This window comes from Cetorhinus maximus, chromosome 18, assembly GCF_964194155.1.
Source record: "Cetorhinus maximus chromosome 18, sCetMax3.hap1.1, whole genome shotgun sequence".
In the NCBI taxonomy this organism is placed as follows: Eukaryota; Metazoa; Chordata; class Chondrichthyes; order Lamniformes; family Cetorhinidae; genus Cetorhinus; species Cetorhinus maximus.
In genome coordinates this window covers 94,227,562-94,254,878 of record NC_135896.1, presented here as the reverse complement: position 1 = coordinate 94,254,878, position 27,317 = coordinate 94,227,562, and the positions used below count along the sequence as shown (strand labels likewise).

The 27,317-nt window shown below is 43.7% G+C and overlaps 1 protein-coding gene across 10 annotated transcripts in view; it reads right to left on the bottom strand.

Moving 5' to 3' along the window:
• Positions 1–27,317, bottom strand: part of LOC144693365 (gephyrin) — a 447,589-nt gene that overhangs the window by 71,050 nt on the left and 349,222 nt on the right. For all 10 annotated transcript variants that reach the window (XM_078563214.1, XM_078563208.1, XM_078563215.1 and 7 more), the window contains one exon: positions 8,030–8,167. In XM_078563214.1, coding sequence (XP_078419340.1) covers positions 8,030–8,167 — 138 coding nt within the window. The remainder of the gene's footprint in view (positions 1–8,029; positions 8,168–27,317) is intronic.

The following is a 27,317-nucleotide window of genomic DNA, read 5'->3' as shown; positions in this document are numbered from 1 at the left end:
CCGCAGGATGGCCCTCAGTGTCCACTGTTCCCACGCTGAGCATTCACAAGCTCAGATCAAGCTGTTTTAAAAGACTAGCAGTGGATTCGCAGTCCCATTTATCACATTCATTTCTGTAATGATCTTGTGGCCCATACTGCAAGCATTGAAGCATTCAATCCTAACCTGTGAGAAAATATGAATGCGAAGACCAGAGCAATAAAAGGCTGTTCATGCTGAAAAAAAACCTCAGTGAACAAAATCCTAACTGTTCCCTTCATCAGATGAGTTATAATTGAATACACTGTGACCCAAAAAAAAAAGAAGATTTTTGTCTTGGTAGGCATAAAGATGTATATTTTCTTTGGAAAAGCTTTTCAACTAAAAATGGAGGCTTTTCCTTCCTTAAGTTTTAAATGATGGATTGGAGGTGGCCCTTCAATGAGAGTTGGGGATTCTTTTGATCAATAATTGATGAAGATAAAGATATTCTTTGATTCATGAGTGATGGGGGGGAAGTTTGATAAAAATGCAAATAAATACTGCAAGATGTCAGCAACTGAGAAAGGGCAAAATTGGTACTATTACTTTTGATATGGGATTTAATGAAACTTAACAGGCAATCCTATCTTCAAAGGGCAGTCTCGCCAGCTCTGCAGTTCCTCTTTCGGTGAGCGAATACATCAGAAAGACTGCGTACATTACATAACTTCCCATGAAGGTGATCTCACAGAACTGCAAGTCATTGTCGGTTTGGAGCTTACTGAACTATTTATAACTGGACTACGGAGGACTTCAACTTCTAAGAGAAAAGCAGTCAGAGCAGCCAATTCTTTAATTGTCCGAATACAGGATTGGGGTAGTGAAAATCTAACGGGCAGAGTGAGGAAAAGAAGTTCTGAAGTGTGTTCATGTTTCCGACCGGTTGAGGCGTTGCTGGATCTGGTTCTGGGGAACAAGGTGGGTCAAGTGGAGCAAGTGTCAGTAGAGGAACATTTAGAGACCAGAGATTATAGTATCACGAGGTTTAGATTAGCTATGGAAAAGCAATCTAGACTAAAAATACTTAATTGGACGACAGCCAACCTCAGCACGTCAAGGACAGATCTGATCCAGGCAAATTGGAATCAAGATAGGCAGGCAGAAGTATATCGAGCAATGGGCGCCCTTTAAAGAGGAGATGGTTTGGCATCAATCTACATACATTCCCCTGAAGAGAAAAGGTAGGGCAACCAGAACCAGAGTTCCCTGGATCATGAGAGAGAATAAGAAGAAGCTAATAAAGCAGACATGACATATGCCAGATTGATCATATAGGTGAGAACCAGGCTGAATGTAGAAAGTTCAGAGATAACTGAACCAACGTGATGAGTTTTTTGATGAGGTAACAGAGAGGGTTGATGAGGTTCACCTGGACTGCCAAAAGGCTTTTGATAATGTGCCATATAACAGGCTTTTTAGCAAACTTGAAGCCAATGGAATAATGGGCATAGTGGCAGCATGAATACAAAGTTGGCTTTTTTTTATTCTTTCATGGGATATGGGCGTCGCTGGCAAGGCCAGCATTTGTTGCCCATCCATAATTGCCCTTGAACTGAGTGGCTTGCTAGGCCTTTTCAGAGGGCAGTTGAGAGTCAACCACATTGCTGTCACATGTAGGCCAGACCAGGTAAGGATGACAGATTTCCTTCCTTAAAGGACATTAGTGAACCAGCTGGGTTTTTATGATAATCAGTGATAGTTTCAAGGCCACCATTACTGAGACTTAAATTCAATTCATAAAATCTAAAATTGAAAGCAAGTTCCACCAGGTGCTGTGGTGGGATCTGAACCCATGTTCCTAGAACTTTGGCCTGAGCCTCTGGATTACTGGCTCAGTGACATTATGCCACCATGGCCCCAGTGTGTGGCAGAGTGACAGGAATCAGTAGTGTTGATTGATTGTTTTCTGGATTGGAAGAAGGTGTACAGTGGGGTTACTCGGGGGTCAGTACCTGGATCACTGCTTTTTGTGATATATTAGTGACTTGGATTTGGATATCTTTGAAAATTTGCAGGTGACAAAACTTAGAATTGTAGTGAACAGTGAGGAGAATAGTGGTAAGACTTCAAAAGGACCTGGACAAGCTGGTGGATTGGTGGATGCTTGATGGATGAAATTCAATGGAAATAGGAAGCACAAGGAGATCTGGTGGCATATTTGCATAACTCATCGAAAGTGACAGGTCAGATTGAGGAAGCGGTTAAAAAGGCATATGGGATCTTGGGTTTTATAAATGGAGGCACAGAATACAAAAGCAAGGAAATCCTTACAAAGCATTAGTTCGGCCTCAGCTGGAATAGTGTGTCCAGTTCTGGGCGCTACATTTTAAGAGCTTCAAGGCCTTAGAGAAGATGTACAAAAGATTTACAAGGATAGTTCTTGTGATGGGGTTTGCAATTACAAGGATAGATAGGAGAAACTGGGGTTGTTATTTTTAGAGCAGGGAAGGTTGAGAGGGGATTGTATAGAGGTGTTCAAAATCATGAAGGGTCTGGACAGGGTGGATGGAGAGAAACTGTTCCCATGAGCAAAAGGGTCCAGAACCAGAGGACACCAATTTAAGGTGACTGGCAAAAAGGCCAAATGCATCATGAGGAAAATCTTTTTGACATAGCAAGTAGTTAGGATTTGGAGTGCACTGCCTGAAAGGGTAGTCAAGGCAGATTCAGTCAAGGCTTTCAAAAAGGAATAAGTACGTGAAGGGAAAAAAAAACAAAGGACTATTGAGAAAGGACAGGGGAGTGGAACTGGGTTGCTCTTGCAGGGAATTGGCATGGATTGACAGGGGCTAAACGGCTTCTTTCTGTGTTGTAAACATTCTGTAACTCTATGATTCTATAGCTGGTTTTGTGGACTTTAAACAACGTACATCTAACAATGTTACTGTGAGCTTATATATTGTCAAGTTCCTAAATTTTGGTTTAGGTTTAAATTTAAATCAACAATGCAGCGATTTTATCATGTAACAATTGGATCTTAAGAATATCAGAGCAAGTAATAGAATCCAATGGAAATTCCAGTCCAGTGTTATTGCAAAACAAAGATCAATTGTATTTAAGACCATGAAGCCCAACAATTGCTCTCTGAAAGAGAATGGCTACAAAAATCTTGAATGGTGGCAATCAAGCTTTTGTTGAACAGAAATAATTTGATTTGTTTAGATCATTTTTTAAAATACGTGATGTATAGCACATTGCTTTAATTAAAAAGTCAGCATTAAATTCTGTTAAAATTACCTTTTCATGTTGCCCTTTTTAATATTCTATAGGACTAATGAAGAATAACCTTCCTGACATTTTAATACATTTGTTCCAAAAATATTTTAAAAACAATCAACGCATTAATGTGGCCTATTAATTCTGCAGATGTATTAAAAACGTGTTAATCTCTGTGATTTATACAACCACTATGTGGTGGAATAAGATTAGTTTTGTTATAATTACAGAAGTACCTAGCAACGTAGCTATTTAGTTGACATCTCACCAGAACTTCGTTGTTGTCAAAACAAAAGGGTTTCCCCACCAAATGGTTTTGATGTCAATTAAATGGCAAATTGGACCAAAGCCTCGAGAAATCTCAAGAATCCATATGAGCTCTGAATAATAAAACATTTCTTTTTCATCTTTGTAACGAAGTGGAAGCGCACAGACTCATAGGTCACCTTATCAGAATCCATTAATTACTAAATGATGAATATTGCCTATCTTCATGGGCCAGTTAGTGCTCAAAAACAATAAGACAATGATTAGTAAAATGATTAATGTACTTCTTACAGCAGCATGTATAAATAGCTCAAAAGCTTTTGAGACCGTCAGTGATTTGTTTTGCAATAAAATTATTTAAATTAAGGAGCGAATGAGCTAAGCAATGAGGGCAGCCCTTTTAAGCCTTGAGAAGCTACAGGGTTTGAAACTAATCCTTATATTTTCCTACCGGTGCTATGCCTAGTATTGTTATCGATCGTCATATTCAAGTGTTACTCAATGGCAATTTTCTCCTTAAACTTTCTCCAGTGACAGGACACCAGATGGGACTGACATAATTTCAGATTTGCACCAGTGGGACCACGAGGTTATCAGTGATGGTGCCCACTGATTTTCTTTCTGTTTCTGCATTCTTCACCAAATGCTCACTACCCCACAGTGATTATAGCTGAGGTTAAAACCATAATGCAGTAATCTTCCATTTACAGTAATCCATCAACTCTTTGCCTTTAAGCTTACAAACTCAGGCCAACACTCAGTGTAGTCCAAAATCAACTGACATTTTTCTTTAACATTTCAAATGCAGCAACTGATTCTTTTTCTCTCATTGCTCCCTGAAGATTTATCCTCAAGTAAATGGCTAAAATAGGAAAGGATGACACACTATGGCTTCAAGTGTGTACTATCTACAACTGTGCTGCCCAAACATTTTCCAACTGTGACCCCACTTTAATGCTTTTAAGTTGACGTGACCCCATGATGAGAGCAGTGGGGGGCGTGAGGAGGGGTGCTGAGAGTTGTGAGAGCGGGAGATCTGTCTAACCTGCTTTGCTGTCAGATTGATTGCAAGTGATGTGACCCATGTCCTGTAAAGGCTTCACGTGATGCACTGTGCTGCTGTTCAAACTCCGAGAAATCAGATGCATCGCTAAAACACTTCTGCCTCTCCTGACTGTGCTAACTTGGACATGAGCCTCCTCTCCCTAACACGGTGACCCCTATCAGCAGTCTAGCTACAGTTGCACTGCTTACAGCAGGGGCATTCACATGATCAAAGTTTGCCTGTCATGTGCGAGGGTTGGCCTAAAGCAGCAGTGTTAAAAACATTTCTGGTCCAGTAGTACAGTAAGTTTTCTATACTAGCTGAGCTATGGAGTGGATATTTTTGACAAAGGATGATACCTCAGAGCATGCACGCTGTCTTGCTCCACATATAAGTGCATAATAAATTAAATGAGGTACCCCCAGAGAACAGGCAGTTAAAATTTAAGCTGCAATGTATGCTAGGGGTGCCTGAAACAGAAACGTCGCCGCCTCCCTCCCAGTCCCCGACCCTGCCGTTTGTCGCATCCCTCCCTGACCCTTGGGTCGATGCCGCCTCCCTCCTGCTCCCCGATCCTGTCGCATCCCTCCCCGATCCTGGAGAGCTGGTGCAGACATGATGGGCTGAGTGGCTTCCTTCTGCACCGTAATGATTCTGTAATTCTGTGATCTGGGCAGACTTATGCTAAGTGCACAATTGCAGTTTTATTAATCCCTTGTCATGTTCACGTTCATTTGCTTTTGTTTGAATTCCTTTATATAACGCCTGAGGAAACAATGGACTTGCTGCTACAGTCATCTCATAAACTGAGAAGCACATAGCTGTTTTTTTCTTTTAGCCTATTCTGATGTTTGTTGCCCAGTGCCAATTGTGACTGTTACATCAGGCTCCTCAGAAACCTGACAAAGGACAGGTCAACTGAGCAACAAAAATTCCCCGAGGGATTTTTACTGATCCTGTGGCGAAACTGGAGACTCAATTCCACATTTCTGGCAACGAGACAGCAAAGAACAAAGAACCTTTATCTGCAGTAGGGGAGGAAACTGGTGTAATGGCTTAAGACCTATGGATTTATTTAATGCAGGTTTAGAGCATGCTGAACCATATATGTACAATATCATGTACAGGCTCGACATATGGTTATCCCAGAGTGATGGAAGTAGATTATACTCCTATACTGCATGCAGAATGCAGATTGAAGAATATTTAATGCACAGAGAATCTCTATTTAGTCTTTATTTTCATTCTTCATTTGGAGTCATTAGTTGATGACATTGCAATTAAAATAATGGTCAATTTTCGTCATCCTTGTCCATAGGAACCGAAGTAGGTCATTCATCTCAAGTTTGTTCTGCCTTTCAATTTGACCACTGATTTCAATATAACAATAATAAAAAAGATTGGGTGCAGGGCACTAGTGACTTTCCTTTTGCTGCTCAGTCGACCTGTTCTTTGTCAGATTTCCGAAGAATACTGTAGCAGCAAGTCCATTGTTTCCTAGGCCGTTAGATTAAGTAATTCAGACAAAAACAAATGAACATAAACATAACGAGGGATCAATAAAACTGCAATTGTGCACTCAGCAAATATTAGTTTTAGTCTTTACATATTGGCGGCAGGTGCAGTAACATGCCAGAATTGAGGACTCAGAAAATATAACCTAAGTTGTTATCTTTTCCTATATAGGGTAGAGAGGACAAATTAGAACTAAGCCACTGATTGGATGAGTGCTCATTGACATTACTGAAACAGAATTACAAAGTGGTCAGAAGTGAAAGCTGTGGTTTATGTGTTTTGCACTGAAAACATGAAATAAAATCAGAGCAAATATAAATGAGTTCTCATTTTCAAAAATGCCATAATGTTTTACACTTGTCACTGATTTCTGGCTTTTAGCAAAGGACACAGGTTCAATGAACCAAGTTGAATATGACCTTGCGTTCACCTACAAATCCCTTACCACCTCTGGTGCCCAAGCAAATGAAGTTAATTAGGGTTGAGACAAAAGACTAAATGATACCAGGGGATTTTCTGGATTAAAATAATGATTGGGGGAAAAAAAAATCAACATGTTAGAGACATCTTTGAGGGGGAGTGGGGCCAGTGGTGGACAAATGGCTCAAAGATGTTCAACACCTTTGGAGAACTTGCAAGATTAGATTGAAGAGCTGGTAAACTACATAGTTAACACTGGAGGGACACGGAACCATGGAGAAGACAGAGTGTCAGGTGATACTCATCATAAGCGCAAAATAGATATAATCAACTATTTTTCTAGTCATTGCACATCACATTAACATGAAAGCCACAGACAAGCTGTATTAAGATACTAATTTTATGTCCTCTACACCTAGGTATGCAACAAATATCAGAGTAATTCATAACCTCGAGAAGTACAAACACACAATTCTTACAACTCTTCTGTTATATTGCAACTTCTTTAAACTGTAATTAAAATTTTGCCAATGGAGATTGTTACTTGGTGTATGGGATCTACTTATTTTTCTTTGCTCACAGTTCATGCTGAATAGTCAAAAATGAGGAACAGGTTTTTCTTAGTATGCACCAGCTTATAACAGGTACTGTAAAGTAATTGGAATACCCAGTGCGCTTACATGAGGAGTATAAATTCTAGAATGCAGAGAACGATATTTTTTCCAAACAGATCTTATATTGGGTACGACAAATGAGTAGGTCAAACAATAAACATTGCTTCCGATAATCTTACTTCTTTTAACCTAATGCAGGTTAGGATGCCTTTACCAAGACCTGCATTTCAAATAATAAGGCTGTGAATTATGCACATCATTCATTCTACCTGTCTATTGTGCTAAGGCTAAATTAACAAAGGAAAAGTATTTTAATTGTAGGCCTCTTCCTCAGCTGAAGTCACATTGTGCATTGAGCACACTATAATCGAAAGGATGCTACAAGGACATAACATAATCGGAACATGTAGTAGAAGCTGAAAGCTCCCCAACAGGTCCTCTTAACTTTTGTGAAGTTACCAACCCACCAGACTCTTACTTGGCTTTTAAGAACCAAAAGAGTTGACTATTCTATCAGCTGTTCTTGGTTGCTAAAAGTCATTGATAGCATAGAAGCAGTACAAAGGTTTGAATAATGCATTTGCCAGTGGTGTTACTGAGCAGAAGCATGACTCACCACTCATTAAAATACTGTTGTATTGAAACTCTAGAGTAAGATGGCTGAACTCTAATGCAAGTAGCCACAGATAACCAAGAGAAGACAGAAGTTTAATAAGTTCAATTGTATTCGCATTATTCATATCATCAAGCACCTGGGCATCATTTCTGGATTTAAAAAAAAAAATCGCAATAAAATAAATTAGATTTAATCTTCTCTCCTCACCCAGCCCTAAAGAAATTACGGTACAAATTTAACTTCAGACAACCGCTCGATAATGGAGCCACTTGCAGATCTGAAAGACAAACTGTAATCCACAATTTTCAATCCTACCTCGGTAGTTGATTATTTCGGTGCCGAGAACTGGGGTCATCTCCAGCACGGTGATGAAGGCCTTGTCCATCGAGGTTAAAGGGAACGGAGACATGCGGTGCCGTCGTGCTACCTTGCTGATGTCAACTGCACTGTGGCCTAGATGCAGAAAAAATTGGTAGGGTCATTACTTCTGCCATTTGTGCGTTGATAAATTAAGGCTAGGTACTGAGCACTGTTGAACAACTGGACCATTCTCCTCAACCACCTCAGAAGCCAAGCCAACAATCAGCAAATTACATCCTTTGGGATTGTATGGTTTGAAAGTTACGGTCAATAAATTCCTTATTTGAGAATCCAGTACCTGTACTGGACAATCACAACTTCTTTAAATCCTGTTTACAACATGTTTTTACTTTGGTGATGTAGGGGAAGAAAGGAAGAAGGAGGAACTGTGTGCAGTAAGCAAGAATTTCGACAAAAAAAAGCTAATTATTTATTATCTTTTGGATCAAATTCTAATGCTATATGAAGAGAGATTTGGAGGGCTCCCCACTGAAGCTATTTTCTATGGCTTCAACAGCTCTACATTTAAGTTGAAGGGCAATGCAGCATGTAGGAGGAAGAAAATGATGTTTAAAAAGCAATGGGGAAACTGCTCCCCCTGTGGCTCAGTAAATGAAGATAACTGATGAATGCATGATTCCACGATATGACATGAGCCAACATAAACCAGGAAAGCTTTGGGTTCAACTGCTGACTTGTGCAAGTTTACCAGTCTCAGCTGAGGCTGCAGAGGGGAATTATGACTGGCCTCGGCAACCTGGGATGGATAGCTAAAAGAGAAATATCATGCATGTTGTAAATGACAATCACATGCCTTACCTTGGTGCAGTGATTGGATTGTTTCCCGGAATTGGAAAGTTCTGATTTCAAGCTTCACTACAGGCCTGAGCACATAACCCAGGCTTGGGTGCCACAGCACAGGAACGAGGGAGTGTTGGTACTACATTGTCAAAGGAACTGTCTTTCAGATGAGGTGCTACTCACAACCAGCAGCAGAAAAAGTGTGAGACCTTGCTGTATGTAAATTGACAGCCATGATTGCCAAGAAAACAACAGTGATTGCATTTTAAGTCCTGAGGATTTGAGAATACAGGCGACTCGGTCCTACCTTACAGCTCACCTGGAGCTGTGTGTCAGGTAGAACATGTTGCTTTTCCTCTTTGTTCTCCACTTTACCTCTGTTGTCCAACTTTTAAAGTTTGATTTGGAGGGCTCTCCCCATAACTCAGTCAGTACATACACAATTCCTTGTCCTGATGGATCATACAGACCACAACCTCAAGGTTTGATGTTCCGAATGAGATCAGAAACCAAGATCCCACCTGCCTGTTTAAATGGATCTATAAGATCCTGTGGTATTCTTTGCCGGAGAATTCTCCCAGTGTTTATCCCCCAAATAACACAACAAAAGCAGAGAATCTAGTCATTTATCTCATTTTGCTGTTTGTGAGATCTTGCTGGGAGCAAATTAGTTGCTGCATTTGCTTATGTAACAACAGTGATTACAGTTTAAAAGTATATCGTTGGCTGTGAGGTGCCTTGGGAGACAAAACGTGCTACATAAATGCACATTTTTTTTCCATTTGTAGAGGGAGCCAGAAGTGAAAGAATACTCCAGCGCTTAGTTGACAAGAAGGAAAAGCTAAAAAAAAATCATTGCACAGCGTCAAATATTCGCCAATCCCTGGTGGGGGGTTTGCACATGTGGATATTGGTTGAATCTTGGAATATCCTTCCTATGATGTTACTCCCATGCTTGAAATGTCCACCAATATTCACTGTCCCAACTAACACAATAGGAACAGTTACTTAGGTGCTGCACTGGAGGGCAATGGAAGCTAAAATAATTATGCCCCTCATGACTCAGTAGCTCCTTGAAAGACTGAGAGAAAATTGGAGGAGAAAAGAACATGAGCGCACTAAACATGAAACTTAACGCAACTTTGCGTTTACCCAAATACAGCGATAAAAATAAAGCATGTAGGTAATACCCTCAGATGGGAATTAAACGGATGTAATTTTCTTTTTGTTCTTGGGATATGAACATCGCTGGCAAGGTCAGTGTCTTTTTTAACTCATTCACGGGATGTGGGCGCCACTGACTAAGACAGCATTTATTGCCCATCCATAATTGCTCTCAAAAAGGTGGTGGAGAGCTGCTTTCTTAAACCGCTGCAGTGCATGCGGTGTAGGTGCACCTACAGTGCTGTTAGGGAGGGAGTTCCAGGATCTTGATCCAACCACAGTGAAGGAATAGCGATTTATTTCCAAGTCAGGGTGGCGAGTGGGGGGGAACTTCCAGGTGGTGGTGTTCCCATGCATCTGCTGCCCTTGTCTTTCTAGGTGGTAGTCGTCGTGGGTTTGGAAGGCACCATCTAAAGATCCTTGGTGAGTTCCTGCAGTGCATCTTATAGATGGTACACACTGTGCGCCAGTTGTAGAGGGGGTGGATGTTTGTGGATGGGATGCCAAAAAAGCGGGCTGCTTTGCCCTGGATGGTGTCAAGCTTCTTGAGTGTTGTTGGAGTTTCACTAATCCAGGTAAGTGGAGAGTATTCCACCACACTCTTGGCTTGTACCTTGTAGATGGTGAACAGGCTTTGGAGAGTCAGGTGAGTTATTTATCGCAGGATTCCTAGCCTCTGACCTGCTCTTGTAGCCACAGCATTTATATGGCGAGTCCAGTTCAGTTTCTGGTCAATGATAACCACAGGATGTTGATAGTGGGGATTCAGTGATGGTAATACCATTGAGTGTCAAGGGGCGATGGTTAGATTCTCTCTTGTTGGAGATGGTTATTGCCTGGCACGACTGTTTATTGTCCATCTCATTTGCCCTTGAGAAGGTGGTGGTGAGTTGCCTTCTTGAACTTCTGCAGTCCATGAGGTGTGGGTACACCCACAGAGCTATGAGGGAGGGAATTCCTGGATTTTGCCCCAGCGACAGTGAAGGAACGCCAATATAGTTCTAAGTCAAGATAGTGTGTGACCTTACAGAGTCATAGAGTCATTTACAACACAGGAAGAGGCTATTTGGCCCATTAAGTCCATGCCAGCTCCTGTTGGAGCAATCCAGTCAGACCTGGAGAGAACCTTGCAGGTGATGGTGTTTCTATGTGTCTGCTGCTCTTCCAGGTGGTAGAGGTCGTGAGTTTGGAAAGTGCTGTCAAAGGAGCCTTGGCAAGTTGTTGCAGTACATCTTGTAGAAGCAGCAGTGTGTGCTGTCTGTGTGTTGGCAACAGAGGGAGTGAATGCTTAAGATGGTGGATGATGTGGCCATCAAGCAGGCTGCCTGGTCTTGGATGGTATCGAGTTTCTCGAGTAATGTTGCAGCTGCATTCATCTAGGCAAGTGGAGAGTATTCCATCACACTCCTGACTTGTGCCTTGTAAACAGGGGACAGGTTTTGGGACAGGATTTGGAAAATCAGGAGGTGAATTACTTGCTGCATCTCACCAAGCTTTGGGACAATGTGTTCTAAATACTCAACTAATTTCCTGCAGAATTCTTGTGTTGTTTTCATGTAACATTCAAATGCACAACCACAGTATTGAGGAAATTGTATGCAGTTACTTTTATTCCGCTTTTCCTTGACTCTCAGAGCTGTCCATCGTGATAATATGGGTGTACAATCAAGAGAGTGGATATGTATTTTCTAAATGCACAAGCTCATACATTTGTCCAAATTAGCTGGAATAAAAGCATAAATTTCTGGAGTCTCCAAGCCGGACATTAATGAATAAACTGCCGGAGTGAAAGTTTGGAACATTTTCAATTGCCAACCAGCCTGGGGCAAGTTAGCTTCCAGTTTTGGTGAATTGAAATTAAATCAAACAAGAGTAATTTAGCAGTTTGTAAACAGCACTTTCGTGTTCATTCTTCAAACCTTCATCACTTCCCATTTCGTCTGATCCCACCCCCCCCAATGACATGTTAAAATTCCTCTCGGCAGACTAGCCTTTTTTTGCTGTATTTCTATGCTTCTAGCTTCAGGGAGCTATTTCTGCTAACTGTAAGTTCAATTATTAAGTCCCAAAACGCTGATCAAGAGGTTAGCTACTTGACATTTTTATAGCACTGTCTGCAGTAAGTACATAAGGAAAGTCAGACAGGGGAAAAGACATTTTGACCCATTGAAGGACATTAATTCTACCATTGGACTCTCTGATTATTTTTTAAACAACTCCAATGTACCTTCACTGCCTTACTTTGTAGGTTATTCAGACATCTATCATGAGTTTAAAAAAAGTTTCCCCTATATCTTTCCAAATGTATTAATCGTCAGTATCCATCTGTCATCTGGATTTAGTTTACTGTAATTTCCTTTCTCTATAACATTTAATATTTTATATATTTCTCCCTAATTTTGGCATATATTGCTAGGGGTTTGGAGTTTAAAAGTAGGGAAGTCTTGTTACAATTGTACAGGGTGTTGGTGAGGCTGCACCTGGAGTACTGTATACAGTTTTGGTCCCTGTATTTAAGAAAGGATATACTGGCATTGGAGGCAGTTCAAAAGAGATTCACTAGGCTGATTCCTGGAATGAAGGGGTTGACTTATCAAGAATGGCTAAACAGGTTAGGCCTTTATTCATTAGAGTTTAGCAGAAGGAGGGGTGATCATAATGAAATGTACAAGATTCTGAGAGGTCTTGACAGAGTAGATGTTGAGAAGATGTTTCTACTGTTGGGGGGAATCTCGAACTAGGGGACATAGTTACAGAATAAGGGGGCACTCATTTAAAACTGAGATGCGAAGGAATTTCTCCTCTCAGAGGGTAGTGAATGTCTGGAATTCTCTACCCCAGAGAGTTGTGGAGGCGAGATCACTGAAAGTATTTAAAGAGCAGGTAGACAGATTTTTGAAATATCGGGGAGTTAAGGGTTATGAAGAGCTGGCACAAAAGAGGAGTTGAGGCCTAGGGCGGATCAGCCACGATCTTATTGACCGACAAGGCAGGCTTGAGGGGCTGAATGGCCTACTCCTGCTCCTATTTCTTATGTTCTTAACTGTCTTCTTTCCTAACAGCAATCCACTGACAAAGTGCCAAGTGAACTTTTATCTTCTCTTTTGAATTTAAGTTTCTTGAATTTTTCCTCACCCTTTTTAACTCTGTTTATGCTTCAGGTTAAGTGTTATTGCTCTTTTTGTAATGTCTGTAAACTTCTTAACAGCATGATGGTCAAAACCAAACATCGCACAAGAAGTTTGATCTGCCGAGTGCAGTGAGAAGCGTGAGCCTATTTGTGGACTTGTGAATCTTTTCTCAGGCTATATATATACCCTAATGCCCCACCTTTTGTTTGAAGTTGCTTTGTCCCATTGTCTATGATCTCCTAGGTGTCCATTGGCACTTTCAATTGCTTTTCAATCTACGCTTATATGCAATATTTTTGGACTAATTTTATCGTCTGCCTGATTGTATAAAATGATCTAAAGGCTTCTGCACAGCCTTTGCCACTCTTTGTACTTCTGCCTTGTCGGCAAGTCTTTTCTGTAGATTAGAAAAACAGAGGTCTAGGGCAGAATCTTCTGTTCGGCGTGCGGGGGTGGGCCCCGCATGCCGGTGCGCGGTGACGTCGGGTGTGCGTCCCGACGTCGCTGTACGTCATTCCGATCTTTAGTTCAGCAGGCGCGCACCGGAGGCCGCTGCGCACTCGCCAAACTGTCAAAGGCCCGTTAAGGCCATTAATAAAGTAATTAACCAATCTGACAGGGCTGCCCGTCCAACATTAAGGTTGGCGGGGGGCAGGCGAAGAGCCCAGGCGACCTTCGCATTTTTCATGAAGCCTCGTCCAAGGGCGCGGTGAGGTTTCGTGAAGGGTTTATTACATTAATAAAAATTTTCAAACATTTGACACTGTCACATGAGGGGACATGTGGAAGTGATTTTTAACTGTTTTTATTTTGAACTTTCACTATCAACTTAAGCTCCGTGCCTCAGGGAGGTTTCTGCGATCTTTCGCGCACATGCGTGAAGAGCGCAGGCCCCGACTCTCCCTCCTCCCCCCGCCCGCACAGGTTGCACTGAGCGCTACCGGGCACGTGTCACGCTGGGCGGGCCAATTAAGGCCCGCCCACATAAAACGGCGGCATGAAGCCGATCGCGGGTGGCGATCGGCTCTGCGCCCGCCCGTGCCCGCTCCCGACCGGCCCACCCAACGGGGAGAAAATTCTCCCCCTAAACACTGAGAGGAAGGTGGTGAAGATAAATACACAAGGATTTAAAAAAAATTGTTTTCCTGAATTACCACTGCTGGTTTTCCAGAAGAGGTTCTGTAGCATTGTAACCTTGCCGAATTTACTTCTCTGCTTCAGTTCACCTCCTGTTGAGACCTTCATCCTTGCCTTCCATGATCTATCTTTCTTAAGTTCAAAGTGGATGACCTCACACTTTCCTATATTGAACTCTACCTGCCAATTTTGCCTACTCAACTATCAATATTCCTTTTCAACTTTCTGTTTCCATCTGCACTACTTACTGTGCCACCGGTCAGCAAAACTTACATATACAGCTCTCTATTCCTTCATACAAGTCATTTATAAATATTGTGAATAGCTGAAGCCCTAGTACAGATCCCTGGAGGACACCATGAGTCACATCCTATCTCTGGACCAATCCCTTTCCAAGTCAATAAGTTGCCTTCTATTCCACGTATTTGCATTTTTATTATCTTGTCAAATGTCTCCTGGAAGTCCATATAAAGAAAGAAGAAAGACAGACTAGCATTTATAAAGCACCTGGCACGACCACTGAACATCCCAAAGTGCTTTACAGCCAATGAAGTACTTCTGAAGTGTAGTCGCTGTTGCAACATAAGAATAATGGCAGCCAATTTGCGAACAGGAAGCTCTCAAAAACAAGTGTGTTATAATGACCAGATGATCCGTCTTTGACACGTTGACTGAGGGATGGATATTGGCCAGTACATCCCCCGCACCTTTTCAAAACAGTATCATATGACTTTTCACATGCATCTGAGGGGGCAGATGAGGCCTTGGTTTAACGCTGCATTGAAAAGATGTCATCTCTGAAAGTGCCGCGCCCCTTTATTATTGCACTGGAGGATCAGCCTGGATTTTCACGCTCAAGTTCTGGAGCGGGAATTGAACTCACAAATCTCTGATTCAGAGGCCAGTGTGCTACCAATTGAGCCATGGCTGCCACCTATAAAAATCCTATAATATATAAAATCGATACTAATACCTAAGGGGGACTTGAGGCGCAGTGATAGTGGGCGGAATCGTCCCAGATTTCCACGAAGTGCAATAGTGGGCGGGAAAAATGATGTTTTACCCATTGCCACAATGGCGGCTTCCAAATCCCGCCGCATTAATTATGCATTCCAATTTCGATGGTGGGCGGGCTCTCATTCATCCACCACACCACCACCTCGCTGCTTATTCACGCTAGGTGCCATATTGAAAGTGCAGCCACGTGCACACCTCTCACACCACGATTGTTGCACGGAAGACATGGCCCCGAAAGGCAAAAAGACTGCAGCCCCCAGGTTCAATTAAGTGTCTCTTGACCGCCTTTTGGACGCCGTGGAGGCTCACCGTGATGTCCTCTACCTCCGCTCTGGCTGCAGGATGGGCAGCGAAATCACCCATTGGGTGATCCACAGCAGGCGACGGGAAGGACTTCCCAGGTGTCCGGTACTTGGAGTGCTGGAAGCCAGAAGTTTGCTCAGTCCGAGTCAGTTGACGAGTCTCTGGACTCGGTCAGGTCTCAGTTGCTGGATATGCAAAGGCAAACTCGGGAACATCAGGAAGGGATGTCCGCTGCACTCATCAGATTGCAAGGCACGATGGAGGAGTCCGTCCGCCTTCAGGCTGAGGTGATAGCGCCGGCATGCCAACGCACCGAGGTCAACATTGGTAGGTTGAAGGCCGCCATGGAGACCTTGGTGCAGGACGTTGCTCCTGCACTGCTAAGCGCACTGAACTCCATCGCTGATGTCACAGTTGGCCTCTAACAGAGTGTATGCGAGAGGGGTGTGAGGCAGCTCGATTTCACTCCAGCTTCCCCTTCTCCTCCAGGAGTCAGCCAGGGGCCCTCGGGCACCCATAGGGAGGAGGATCAGCAGGTGCACACCCCAGGGCCATCCACCCAGGTGACTCCAGGAGTGTCTGGCCCATCCGAATCCCCTCTTCCTGTGACCCCAGTAGCTCCAGCTCCATAAGTCAAGGAGGGTGCCACTGCCATACAGCGGGGCCTTGAAAGCAGGCTGGGGCCCTCCAGGTCTCGGCCCTCCAGAGGATGCCTGTCAAGGTCATCACAGACAGGGTGTCGCAGACAGCAGACTGCCTCCGCCTCCGCTGTGGATTTTTTTTTTTTTTTTGTAAAAATATACTTTATTCATAAAATATCTTCAATCACATTCAAAACCATTTCAAAAACAACATTACAAGGGTACAATCCAGGTTAAACTTTTACAAAATGTATCACCAGGTGCATCAGTACAAACAATATTACAATCATTTACAGCCTTTCATTTTGATCTGTACAGCCCGAGGGGCTCTAAACAGTTCCCAGTCTCTCGGTGCGCTGTGGTAGAAAGGTCTTAGACAGCGACCCTTCCCCATTGCGCCTTTGAAGCAGCTGCCCCAAGTTTTAGTGCGTCCCTCAGCACGTAGTCCTGGACTTTGGATTGTGCCAGTCCGCAACAATCGGTCGGGGACAACTCTTTGTGCTGGAAGACCAACAAGTTTCGGGCAGACCAAAGCACGTCTTTCACCGAGTTGATGATCCTCCAGCTGCAGTCGATGTTTGTCTCGGTGTGTGTCCCTGGGAACAGCCCGTACAGCACAGAGTCCTGTGTCACAGAACTGCTCGGGATGAACCTCGACAGCAACCACTGCATCTCTCTCCAGACTTTCTTTGCAAAGGCACAATCCACAAGGAGGTGAACAACGGTCTCTTCCCCACCACAGCCACCTCGAGGGCAACGTGCAGAGGGGGTGAGCCTCCTGGCGTGTAGGAAGGATCTGACGGGGAGGGCCTTTCTCACCACCAGCCAAGCTACGTCTTGGTGCTTGTTGGAAAGTTCTGGCGATGAGGCATTCTGCCAAATGACTTTGACAGTCTGCTCGGGGAACCATCCCACAGGGTCCACCCTCTCCTTTTCCCTCAGGGCCTCTAGGACGTTACGTGCTGACCACTGCCTGATGGACTTGTGGTCAAAGGTGTTTTTCTGCATCAATTTTTCCACCAGGGACAGGTGGTACGGCACGGTCCAACTACTTGGAGCGTTCCGCGGCAGCGTGGCCAGACCCATCCTTCGCAACACCGGGGACAGGTAGAACCTCAGCACGTAGTGACACTTGGTGTTTGCGTACTGAGGGTCTACGCACCGCTTGATGCAGCCACACACAAAGGTGGCCATCAGTATGAGGGCGATGTTGGGCACGTTTTTTCCCCCTTTATCTAGAGGCTTGTACATCGCGTCCCTGCGGACACGATCCATTTTCGACCTCCAGATAAAGCGGAAGATGGCTCGAGTGATCGCCGTCGCGCAGGAGTCTGGAATGGGCCAGACCTGCGCCACGTACAGCAACAGCGAGAGTACCTCACACCTGATGACCAGGTTCTTACCCGCAATGGAGAGGGAGCGTCGCTCCCACATGCCCAGTTTCCTTTTCACCATAGCCACTCGCTCCTTCCAGTTTCTAACGCATGCCCCGGTCCCTCCGAACCATATCCCCAGCACCTTCAGGCCGTCAGCCCTGACAGTGAAGGGGACAAAGGATCGGTCAGCCCAGTTCCCAAAGAACATGGCCTCGCTCTTCCCACGATTTACCTTGGCTCCCGAGGCCAGTTCGAACTGGTCGCAGATGTGCATCAGTCTGCGCACCGACAGCGGATCCGAGCAGAAGACGGCGACGTCGTCCATGTACAGGGAGGCTTTTACCTGAGTGCCTCCACTGCCTGGGATCGTCACTCCTCTTATGCCCGGATCCTTCCTGATGGACTCGGCAAAGGGTTCTATGCAACACACGAAAAGGACAGGCGAGAGAGGACAGCCCTGCCTGACTCCAGATTTAATCGGAAAGCTATCTGTTTCCCACCCATTGATTGAGACTGCGCTACTGATGTTAGTGTAGAGCAGTTGGATCCAATTTCGAATTCCCTCCCCAAACCCCATTTTGGAGAGCACATCCCCCATGTAGGTGTGCGATATTCTGTCAAAGGCCTTCTCCTGATCCTGTCCGGGGAGCACCAAGACATAGCGGCAGGGTTAGGAAGATTAAGAAGATGTAATTGCACAGCCTGGGCACGTGTTAATCACTTTTACATAATACTCACTATTATCAATAAACTCTCAACAATGTCTCCCTGCCTATGGCTCTTTGTTCTGATGAGCAGTGTTCATGTCACTCAGATGCGAAACGTTTCTGCACAAGATAAAGGCAGGTGTCTCAGTCCAGGGCCTCTTCCCTGTGCTTTGTGCAGCCTTCAGACCAAAGTGATGGTCCGGGCAGGTGTCACAGAGTTCTCTCATACTCTCTATGTGCTTTCAGCACCTTTACAGCGGGGCTGGCCCCCATCTCTTCAGCATCTGTGACCAATGACGCTGTGCTCCAGCTCCTGAAGGGCTCAGGTGCTGAAGGCGGACAAAGACTCAGATGCATTTAAAGTTTCATGGCTGCATCTCTATGATATGACCCTGATCACAGAGCATGAGCAAGCTGCCCTCGGCCAGACAGGTATCAGACATTCTCAGAGGCAATGTGAAGATCTATGGAGTGTCCTCACTGCATGTCGTCATCATCCTTCTGCAATCGGGTGATTATTAGGGCCTCCACTATGTCTCCATGACAGGAGCATTATCACAGAGGGTACGTGCGCCACCATAAGCCAGACTGGAGTCAAATGTTCATAGAAGCAATGTGAGGACCTATGGTGTCTCCTCACTGTATGTCATCATCATCCTCCACAAATCTATGAGGGCCTCCCGAGTCTGCGTGCCTTATCTGACCAGTGCGAGGGCCTCATCGATGCCTTTGAGGACCTCCTTACCCTCATCCCCGTCGAAGAGACCTCCAGTTCCTTCTCAGCCAGCTCCTCTCCCAGTTGCAGCTCCAGGCTGTAAAGGGCACAGTAGGCGACGACGATGTGTGACACCCTCTGTGGACTGTATTGCAGGGCTCCACCAGACCGGTTCAGGCACTGGAACTTCATTTTCAGCATCCCGATGGTTTGCTCCACCAAGTTGCGAGCTGCAGCATGAACCTCGTTACAGCTTCGCTCTGCTGCAGTCTGAGGCCATGTCATCAACCACGTCCTCTGCGGGTAGCCCTTGTTCCTGAGGAGTCAACCCTGCAGCCTCTGTGGACCCTGGAAGACGTCAGAGATCTGTGACCAAATGAAAATGTAGGAGTTGTGGACACTCCCTGGAAACCGTGCGCAGACCTGCAGGATGCGTATGCGGTGGTCACACACCAGCTACACATTCAGCGAATGGAAGTCCTTGCGGCTGACATAGTTGAGCACTTGTTGCGATGGAGATCTGAGCGCCACATGAGTGCAGTCGATGGCACCCTGCACCTGTGGGAAACCCAAGAACTGGGCAAATCCAATCGCTCTTGCATCCTGGTTCTCCTGGTCCTCAGCGAAATTTACGAAGTTGTGTGCCCTCATGAAGATGGCATCCGTGACCTTATGGATGCACTTGTGGGTGGAGGCTTGTATTATCCCACAGAAGTCACCCGTGGAGCACTGAAAGGAGCAACTGGCATAAAAATTGAGTTCCAAGGTCACTTTCACTCCGTGTCCCCGTGGTGCCAAATCCTGCATTAGCTGCCAAATGTGACTGACCAGTTCCCTAGACATGCGCAGTCTTCGACGACACTGATCCTCGGTCATCGGCAGGAATGAAAGGTGGCATCTATAGACCCCGGGACTAGCTAGGCACTGAACAGCAATGGCTCACTGTGGCTCTTTGGTGGTGTGTGCAGGAGCCCCAGCCGTGCCTTCTTCCAGCGGGGGCTGCTCCACCCTCTGTGTAGCCAGGTGCCTCCATCGCTCTCTTCTCCATCGTCTTTGCTCTCTGTACGCCATGAGGCACACAGCTAGTTCACCAGGTTCCATGCTCCTGATGTACTCCTCCTGCAGGATGTATGAGAGAGACATATGGGTTAGCTGGGATATACTAAGAGCCTCTCTTGGTTAAGTCTGAATGCCCCTTAATGCATCCCAGAGGGTGCTGGCCACCACTTGGATGGCCAGAGTTTAGCCGTGCTGAATGGCTGCCCGAAACCCCACCCATCTCCGCCCCACTCCATCTGACTGATTGGTGGCAGTCTTACCCATTGGACTGCATGCTGTGCTCTCAGCTCAGGCATTCTCCTAACCTGTGCTGCAAGGCTGCACTGTTAGCTTGAACCATGGGGGAGACTGGTCCAAACTGGGATGATGACATCACAAGGGGCTGTGAGCACCTCCAGCAGTGACTGCTCCATGGCCAACTTTAGCAATGAGATTGTACAACGTGCCCAGTCGTCCAACTGCTCTGCAGTCCACTAAAACACTCATTAGTTTGCAGTCTGTGCTCAAGGGATGAAAAGCTCTGGAGCACTTGGTGGCACTTTCATGCCTCTGGGTTGCTTGACTAGACAGATAAGCTAGGGACCAGACTCCACGCATGTCAATGTGGCTGCGTCTGAACTGTCTCAGCTGCAGAGGAATGGTCACTACATACAAGGTTTCCCTAATGCGTGGCCGCTTCCCTCCCCAGCACGTGTCTGTGCGCTACCTTCAACTGCAGGGCAGCCCTTGCACCCTCCACCACCCCCAAACCAGTCGCCTCAACCTTGAAGTCCAACAGGCGACCCTAGCAAGCGCTGTGCAACATTACTATGCACTCACCTCTGAGTTCCCCTCGAAGTGCAGCCTGCCAAGTGCACACCTTATATATGCTGTTGTGAAACACATCGGCGTGATTTGGCGGACAATCCAATGGGGGTTGATTCCGACAGGCTGGCATTATAATGATATGCAAATGTATTATAATGAGGCTCCCGCTGTCCGATGGCAGGAAATGAGGCCCACCATCGATGGGCTGAGCGGACGATCGCAAACTGGTTTCACAATGTTGTGAAACTGATTTTTAGCCTTCTCGCCGTATTGTCCGCTCACGCCGCCGAACATGCCCAATGCCAGTGGGCATGGAAAATTCCATCCAGTGTCTCTACCTACAGACAAGAAGCTCCTGATTCAAGTCCTACTAAAGGACTTGATGGCCACTGAAGGTGTGTTCCTCACAGGATCTCAGATCTCTATTGTGAAGACCAATGCAATGTAGCTATTGAGTAAATCTGCAATTTCCTGACTATTTACAATATCATACAACTTTATATTTTATTTTGTAGAAGTACAACACAAACAAATGTTCAACTTTGAAACTTGTGTTCCAATGTAATGAAATACAGAGGAGCAGATAAAGGCAAAAAAAAAGTTTATGAAAATGTATCTTGTTTCAACTACTTTCCTATTTATTTGACTAGCTTATATTTCAAACAAAGGCAAATTTAACAACGTATTCTGTCAGGAAAATACAATAGTTTTCAAAATGTTATTTGAATTTATTATGAAGTAGAGTAATAGTGGGGTCTGTGTCAATGGGTGTGTGAGTGTGTGTTAATTGAATTAAAGGCAGCTGGTCTAAAGGCTTTGAAGTAATAGAAGGTAAGCCAGGTTTGAAATGTTAAGTAGGTAAACATGGGTGTCAAGGGAACATTTGCATTTTTAAATAAACCAGACCAAATTGATTTCAAAAGGAGGGAGTGAAATACTACACCTAGCCAGGGGAAGTTAAGAAGCAGTGTGTTTATTTTACTGGTAAAATTGGTACTGTGAGGGATTTTTATTATTAGAAAGGTAAAGTCCAAAGACATAGTGAAACAATGGGGAAAATATGTATAAAGGAGCAAAGGCAAGTATGTAAGGATAGGCATTCTAAGATCTAACAAGTGTGAAAAGTCTTCAGCATCTAAGCCTCAAGTTGCTGTCTACAAAGAACTGAAGTTAAGAAAACTCACTTTGAATTGGATTGTTCAGGGTGTTGTGTTTCTTTGCCTGGGTCTTTTAAAATCTATGTGTCTTACTGTTGCCTGAATGAAAGTATAACTGGGAGTTAGATTAACTAGGGGATTTAGAAATTAGCATAGTAGTAATTTGTACACCAATGTGTGTACTTAAAATCATTTCTTCTATTAATAAAGATTTAATTTAGTTTTGTAAGAAACCTATAAGACTTGGTGGTCTTATTACTACTGAATTCAAGGCACGCATCTCGAAATTTATACAAATTGCAAAACAAGTTGTGGCAGTTGTTTCAAGTTTTCATTTTGGATTTGAGCTGCTCAGCATTTACCATCAGCTGTGCCATAACACATCCAGATAAAAAAAAATCCAGTCAGTCTGCACAACATTTCCATATCTTTGAAGTATCACTTTAGAAATATATTCTTCCATTTACACTCCATGGAAATTCCCCAGTGAATATATTCATGGAATTATAGAATGGTTACAGCACAGAAGGACGCCATTCAGTCCATCAGATCCATGCCAGCTCTCTGTAAAAGCCACTCAACTAGTCCCACAACCCTACTTTTTCCTTGCAACCCTGCATATTTTTTTTTTCTTTTCAGGTCCCTTCTTCTTATTCCATTTCCTTTTGAAAGCCATGATTGAATCTGCTTCTACCACACTTCTCAGGCAGTGCATTCCAGATCCTAACCTCTCATAACCACTCCGCTGTAAAAAAGTTTTTTATCCTCACGTCGCCGTTGCTTCGTTTGCCAATCGCAGTGAATCAATGGCCTCAGGTTGTTGATCCTTCCACCCATGGGGACATTCTCTCCCTATCCACTCTGTCTAGACCCCTCATGATTTTGATTCTCACTTACATCAAAGAGCCAAGTTCTATTCATATTTTTTCTTTCTTTCAGTTTCTGGCGAATATTTACTCAAATACAGCACAGAGGGAACCGGAGTAAAAAAAAGAATCAAACAGATTATGATACTTTGCCCACAAGATATCGAAAGTAAATTTCCAGTGAAATCACCCCATGAGTTTAAGCACTAAGAAGCAAATACACTTTCCATTTGCCATTTGAATGGAAAAGCTTTACACAAATGTCAGTCCCTAAAATATTGATCCTTTTTAGAGATCATTGTTGTAATCATTGCAAATCTGTCCCAGGATTTGGCCTTTAATCCTGCACTTATCTTTTTAGCTGACTATTTCAGGTTAAAATAATGCTGTTGAAGCTTTTCACCATGTTGCTAGATCTGATTCGCACAGTTTAATGAAATATAAATGATAAAAGAATACAATTTTTATGGGGCGAGGTTAGTGTTGGAATAAGTTTCCAGAGATCACTCAGATGGCCAGGACTTAAAAATTCCTCTTGTTAATTCTAAATTTTTGAACTGGACCAAATCGCATCTGTGATTACAGGTAACACTGTCATGCTACTTAATAATGATTGGATAATAAAGAGGTGATATCTTAAATGACCTACTAAATCAAATGTAAACATAGCAAAAGTTCAGATATGTACTTTCCTGATTCATGAAGTAACATTTAACTTGAAGTTTAGTTTAAATTCCCACCTTGTATTTACCTATTTGTTACAAACTCAGAGCTGCCATAGATACCTCAGTGACATCAATATCAATTGTCTTTCGAAAGTCCCTGAGGAATCTGCTTGCACCACCCTTTAAGGCAGCGCATTCCAGATCACAATAATCCTCTGCATGGAAAAAGATTCTCCAAATTTCCCTTGGAGTTCTTTTGCTTTTATTTTAAATCTATGCCCATTGGATACCAACCCACTTGCTAGATGAAACTGTTTCTTCTCCTCCTCCAGATACCATGCCCAAAGAGAGCATTGGTGACCATGAACTTCCATCGGATTGGTCCACGATTATACCTGGCCAAATACTGCAGCAGTTTGCTGTTGCCTTCTGCAATATGGCTGACCAGGGAACTCTCCCGTTCTTACCACCCGCCATCAGGCATATTAGAAGGACTGCCAGGCTGATAATCAAACTGTTTGACCACATTATGAACGCGCCTTCCATGAACGCCATAAAGACTTGAACTGGGACTTGAACCTGTAGCTTCTAGAGGTAGGGATGCAACCACTGTGCCACAAGACCCCCTCTCTCCTTACCTACTTCACCAATATCCTTCATAACTTTGAATGTCTCTACTAGCTCTCCCGTTAACCTTCTCTACTCTAAGGAGAACAATCCCAGCTTCTCTGATCTCTCCACAAAACGGAAATCCCTCATTCTTGGTACCATCCTGTTAAACTTCCCCTGTCCTCTCTCCAAGGTCTTGACATCCTTCCTAGAGTAGGGGGTCAAGAATTGTGCACCACACCCCAGTTAAGGCCTAAGTCATGTTTTATAAAGGTTTAGCACAACTTCCTTGTTTATGTATACAGTGCCCCTTTTTACCAAGTCAAGTATTCCACGTGTTATCAAAACTACATTATCAATTAGAAGGACAAGGGCAACAGATACAAGCGAACACCAGAGCCTGCAAGCTCCCTTGAAGCAACACCCCATCTTGACTTGGAACTCTATTGTCATTCCTTCACTGTCACTGGGTTAAAAACCTGCAACTTCCTTCCTCACAGCACTATGTGTACCTACATCACATGGACTGTAGTGGTTCAGGAAGGCGGCTCACCACCACCTTCTCAAGGGCAATTAGCAATTTAATGACCTTAGCAGTAGTGTTCACATCCCAGAGCATAAAAAAAACTTGCCCTAACACCTCAAGGATTTGGGAATATTTACCTCAAGATCGCTGTTCTTGCAGTCCCCTCAAAATGGTACCATTTAGATTATAGTGCCTCTCTTATGTTGTTCTTCCCAAATGCATTTCACACTTACCCACTTACTCACATTACATTGCATCTGCTATCTCTCTGTCCAATTTACCTGCCTATGTCCTCACAAAGTTGGCTACTTTCATCCTATTTACTACTTTGCCAAGCATTACATCATCTGCAAAATTGTAAACTTTCCTCCTTTACCAAAGTCCAGATCGTTTATTTATGACAAGAGAATCAATAAGCTAACCAGACCCTTGGGGAAACACCACTGCATATTTCTTTCTAGTCAGAAATACATCCATTCACCACTACAATCTGCCTCTGATCCCTGCACCAATTATGTGCCCAAGCTGCCACAGTCAGTTTAATCTCACGTGCTTTTAGTTTCTCAATAAGTGTGTTATTTGGTACTTTATCAAATGCAATACTTTCAGCAGCCGTCTCTGTTACTTCATCTAAGAACTGAATCAGATTAGTCAGACACAATTTGCCTTTAACAAATCCTTGCTGGCTGTTCCTTATTAACTCATGCTTCTCCAAGTGAGAATTAATTTTGTCCTTGACGTTGGTCTCTAGTGAGTTTCTCCTCACTGATGTTAGACTGTTTGGCCTATCATTATCAGGTTTAGCCCTCTCCCTTTTACGCATAGGGGCATAATTTTTACAATCTTCCAGTCCAAATTAGTTTAAACTCTCCCCCACAGCACTAGTTAACCTGCCCAAGAGGTCATTCGTCGCATCCTGCTCAAAAGCAACTTGCTCAGCTTGCACAGGTCCTTCCTGCCCCAGAATTGGTCCCAATGCCTTAGGACTCTGAAACCCTCTCTCCTGTGCCACTTCTCCATTGCACTATCTTTCTGTTTGTGCACCCATTAGCATGTGGCACTAGCAGTAAACCTGAGATTACCACTTTTCACAAATCAATAAACGGATTAGAACGGCAACAGAAATAACCTCAGGTGGCAAATGTAATTCCTACTTTGTGCTTGAATCCATAGAAATAAACTGTTTCTGCATAATTCTGTACCAAAGTTGGTGGTTACAATGACATATGAAGACAGATGGCCTTTGACAAGTAGATAACAACTAACGTGATTGTACCTAGTCATCTGGAAAGAATATGCGTATTATGAATGTCAAAACGATTTAAGAAAAATTGAATTAAAACGTGGCTGCAAATTGTTGACATTAAAATTTGCTGAAATGCACATTATATGGCACACTGCATTAATTTACTTATACACATCACCACAGTAGTTCTGGGGCACAGACTGAATTGCTCTCACCATGAGTTCATGACTGTCTCATGCATTTCCTTCAGCCTGGCTGAGTGGCAGTGGGGGGAGGACTGGGATCAGGTTGCCCCTCTGGCCTTGCTCTTTCGGCACTAGTTTGTGGTCACAGACCAGAAGAGCAAATAGGAGTGTGAAATTCACCAACATCATTGCTGATTTACAGTATCCCAAAACTATCTTCTGAAAGAATTCTATCCAATTTGCAGTCATGAGTGTCAAAACAGCTTTGCACCCTGAAAACAATCGACTTCTGACACTAACAGGAATGCGGATGGAAAGACTTGCATAAAAATACTTCCAAGACAGACAAAAAGGATTTTAAAAAATACACCCAGAACAAATTTACAATTTGCGGGAGGAAGGCTCGATGTTTGTTCCCCTTCTAGGCTTCTAAGGTTGAGTGTCAGGTCAGGACCATAAATTACGTCATTAACAGAGCCTTTATGACATGAATTGCCAGCCCTAAATCGATTTAGGGCCACAAATACAGCAATTCTGCAACATGTCATCAATTTAAATGGAGCAACTCAGGACCAGGTTGTAATTTTTTTCGGTTTTGTCGAGGTTAATGGCATGGTGCCGCAGATTATCCAGCAGAATCAGAACTCATGTCATATCTCTCTGCCACAAATTGCTGGGTTTCTTGCAAACTAATAATAGCAGGTTCTGCTAATTCACTGTTATTTTTCCAGCAATTTCTGTGCTATTGCTTTGACCTTTTTCAAATTCTTTGGCTCCTCAACGCTCTCTGGTTTAGTGCTGTCTTCCAATTTGCCCAATTTAAATCTAGGTTCTGATTTATGCACTTATGCAGATCAGAAACAAGAGGCCCCAGAACTGGCACTGTGGTATTGTTCACAGTAAGGCAGTGGTTTATAGGGGTAGTGGTATTGCACCTTTTGTTGTAGAATATATTATTCTGTTGCTAGATTGGGGTTAAGTCACTTCAAGGTTACAAAGTCTAATTGCTATTTAATAAATACGAGAGATGGATTAGAGTTTAATTGCCTTTCAGACTGCAGTTCTAAATTCGAGCTGAATTATTATTTTGAAAAATAGCTAATCGCTACACCAATTTAAGATAATCATTTG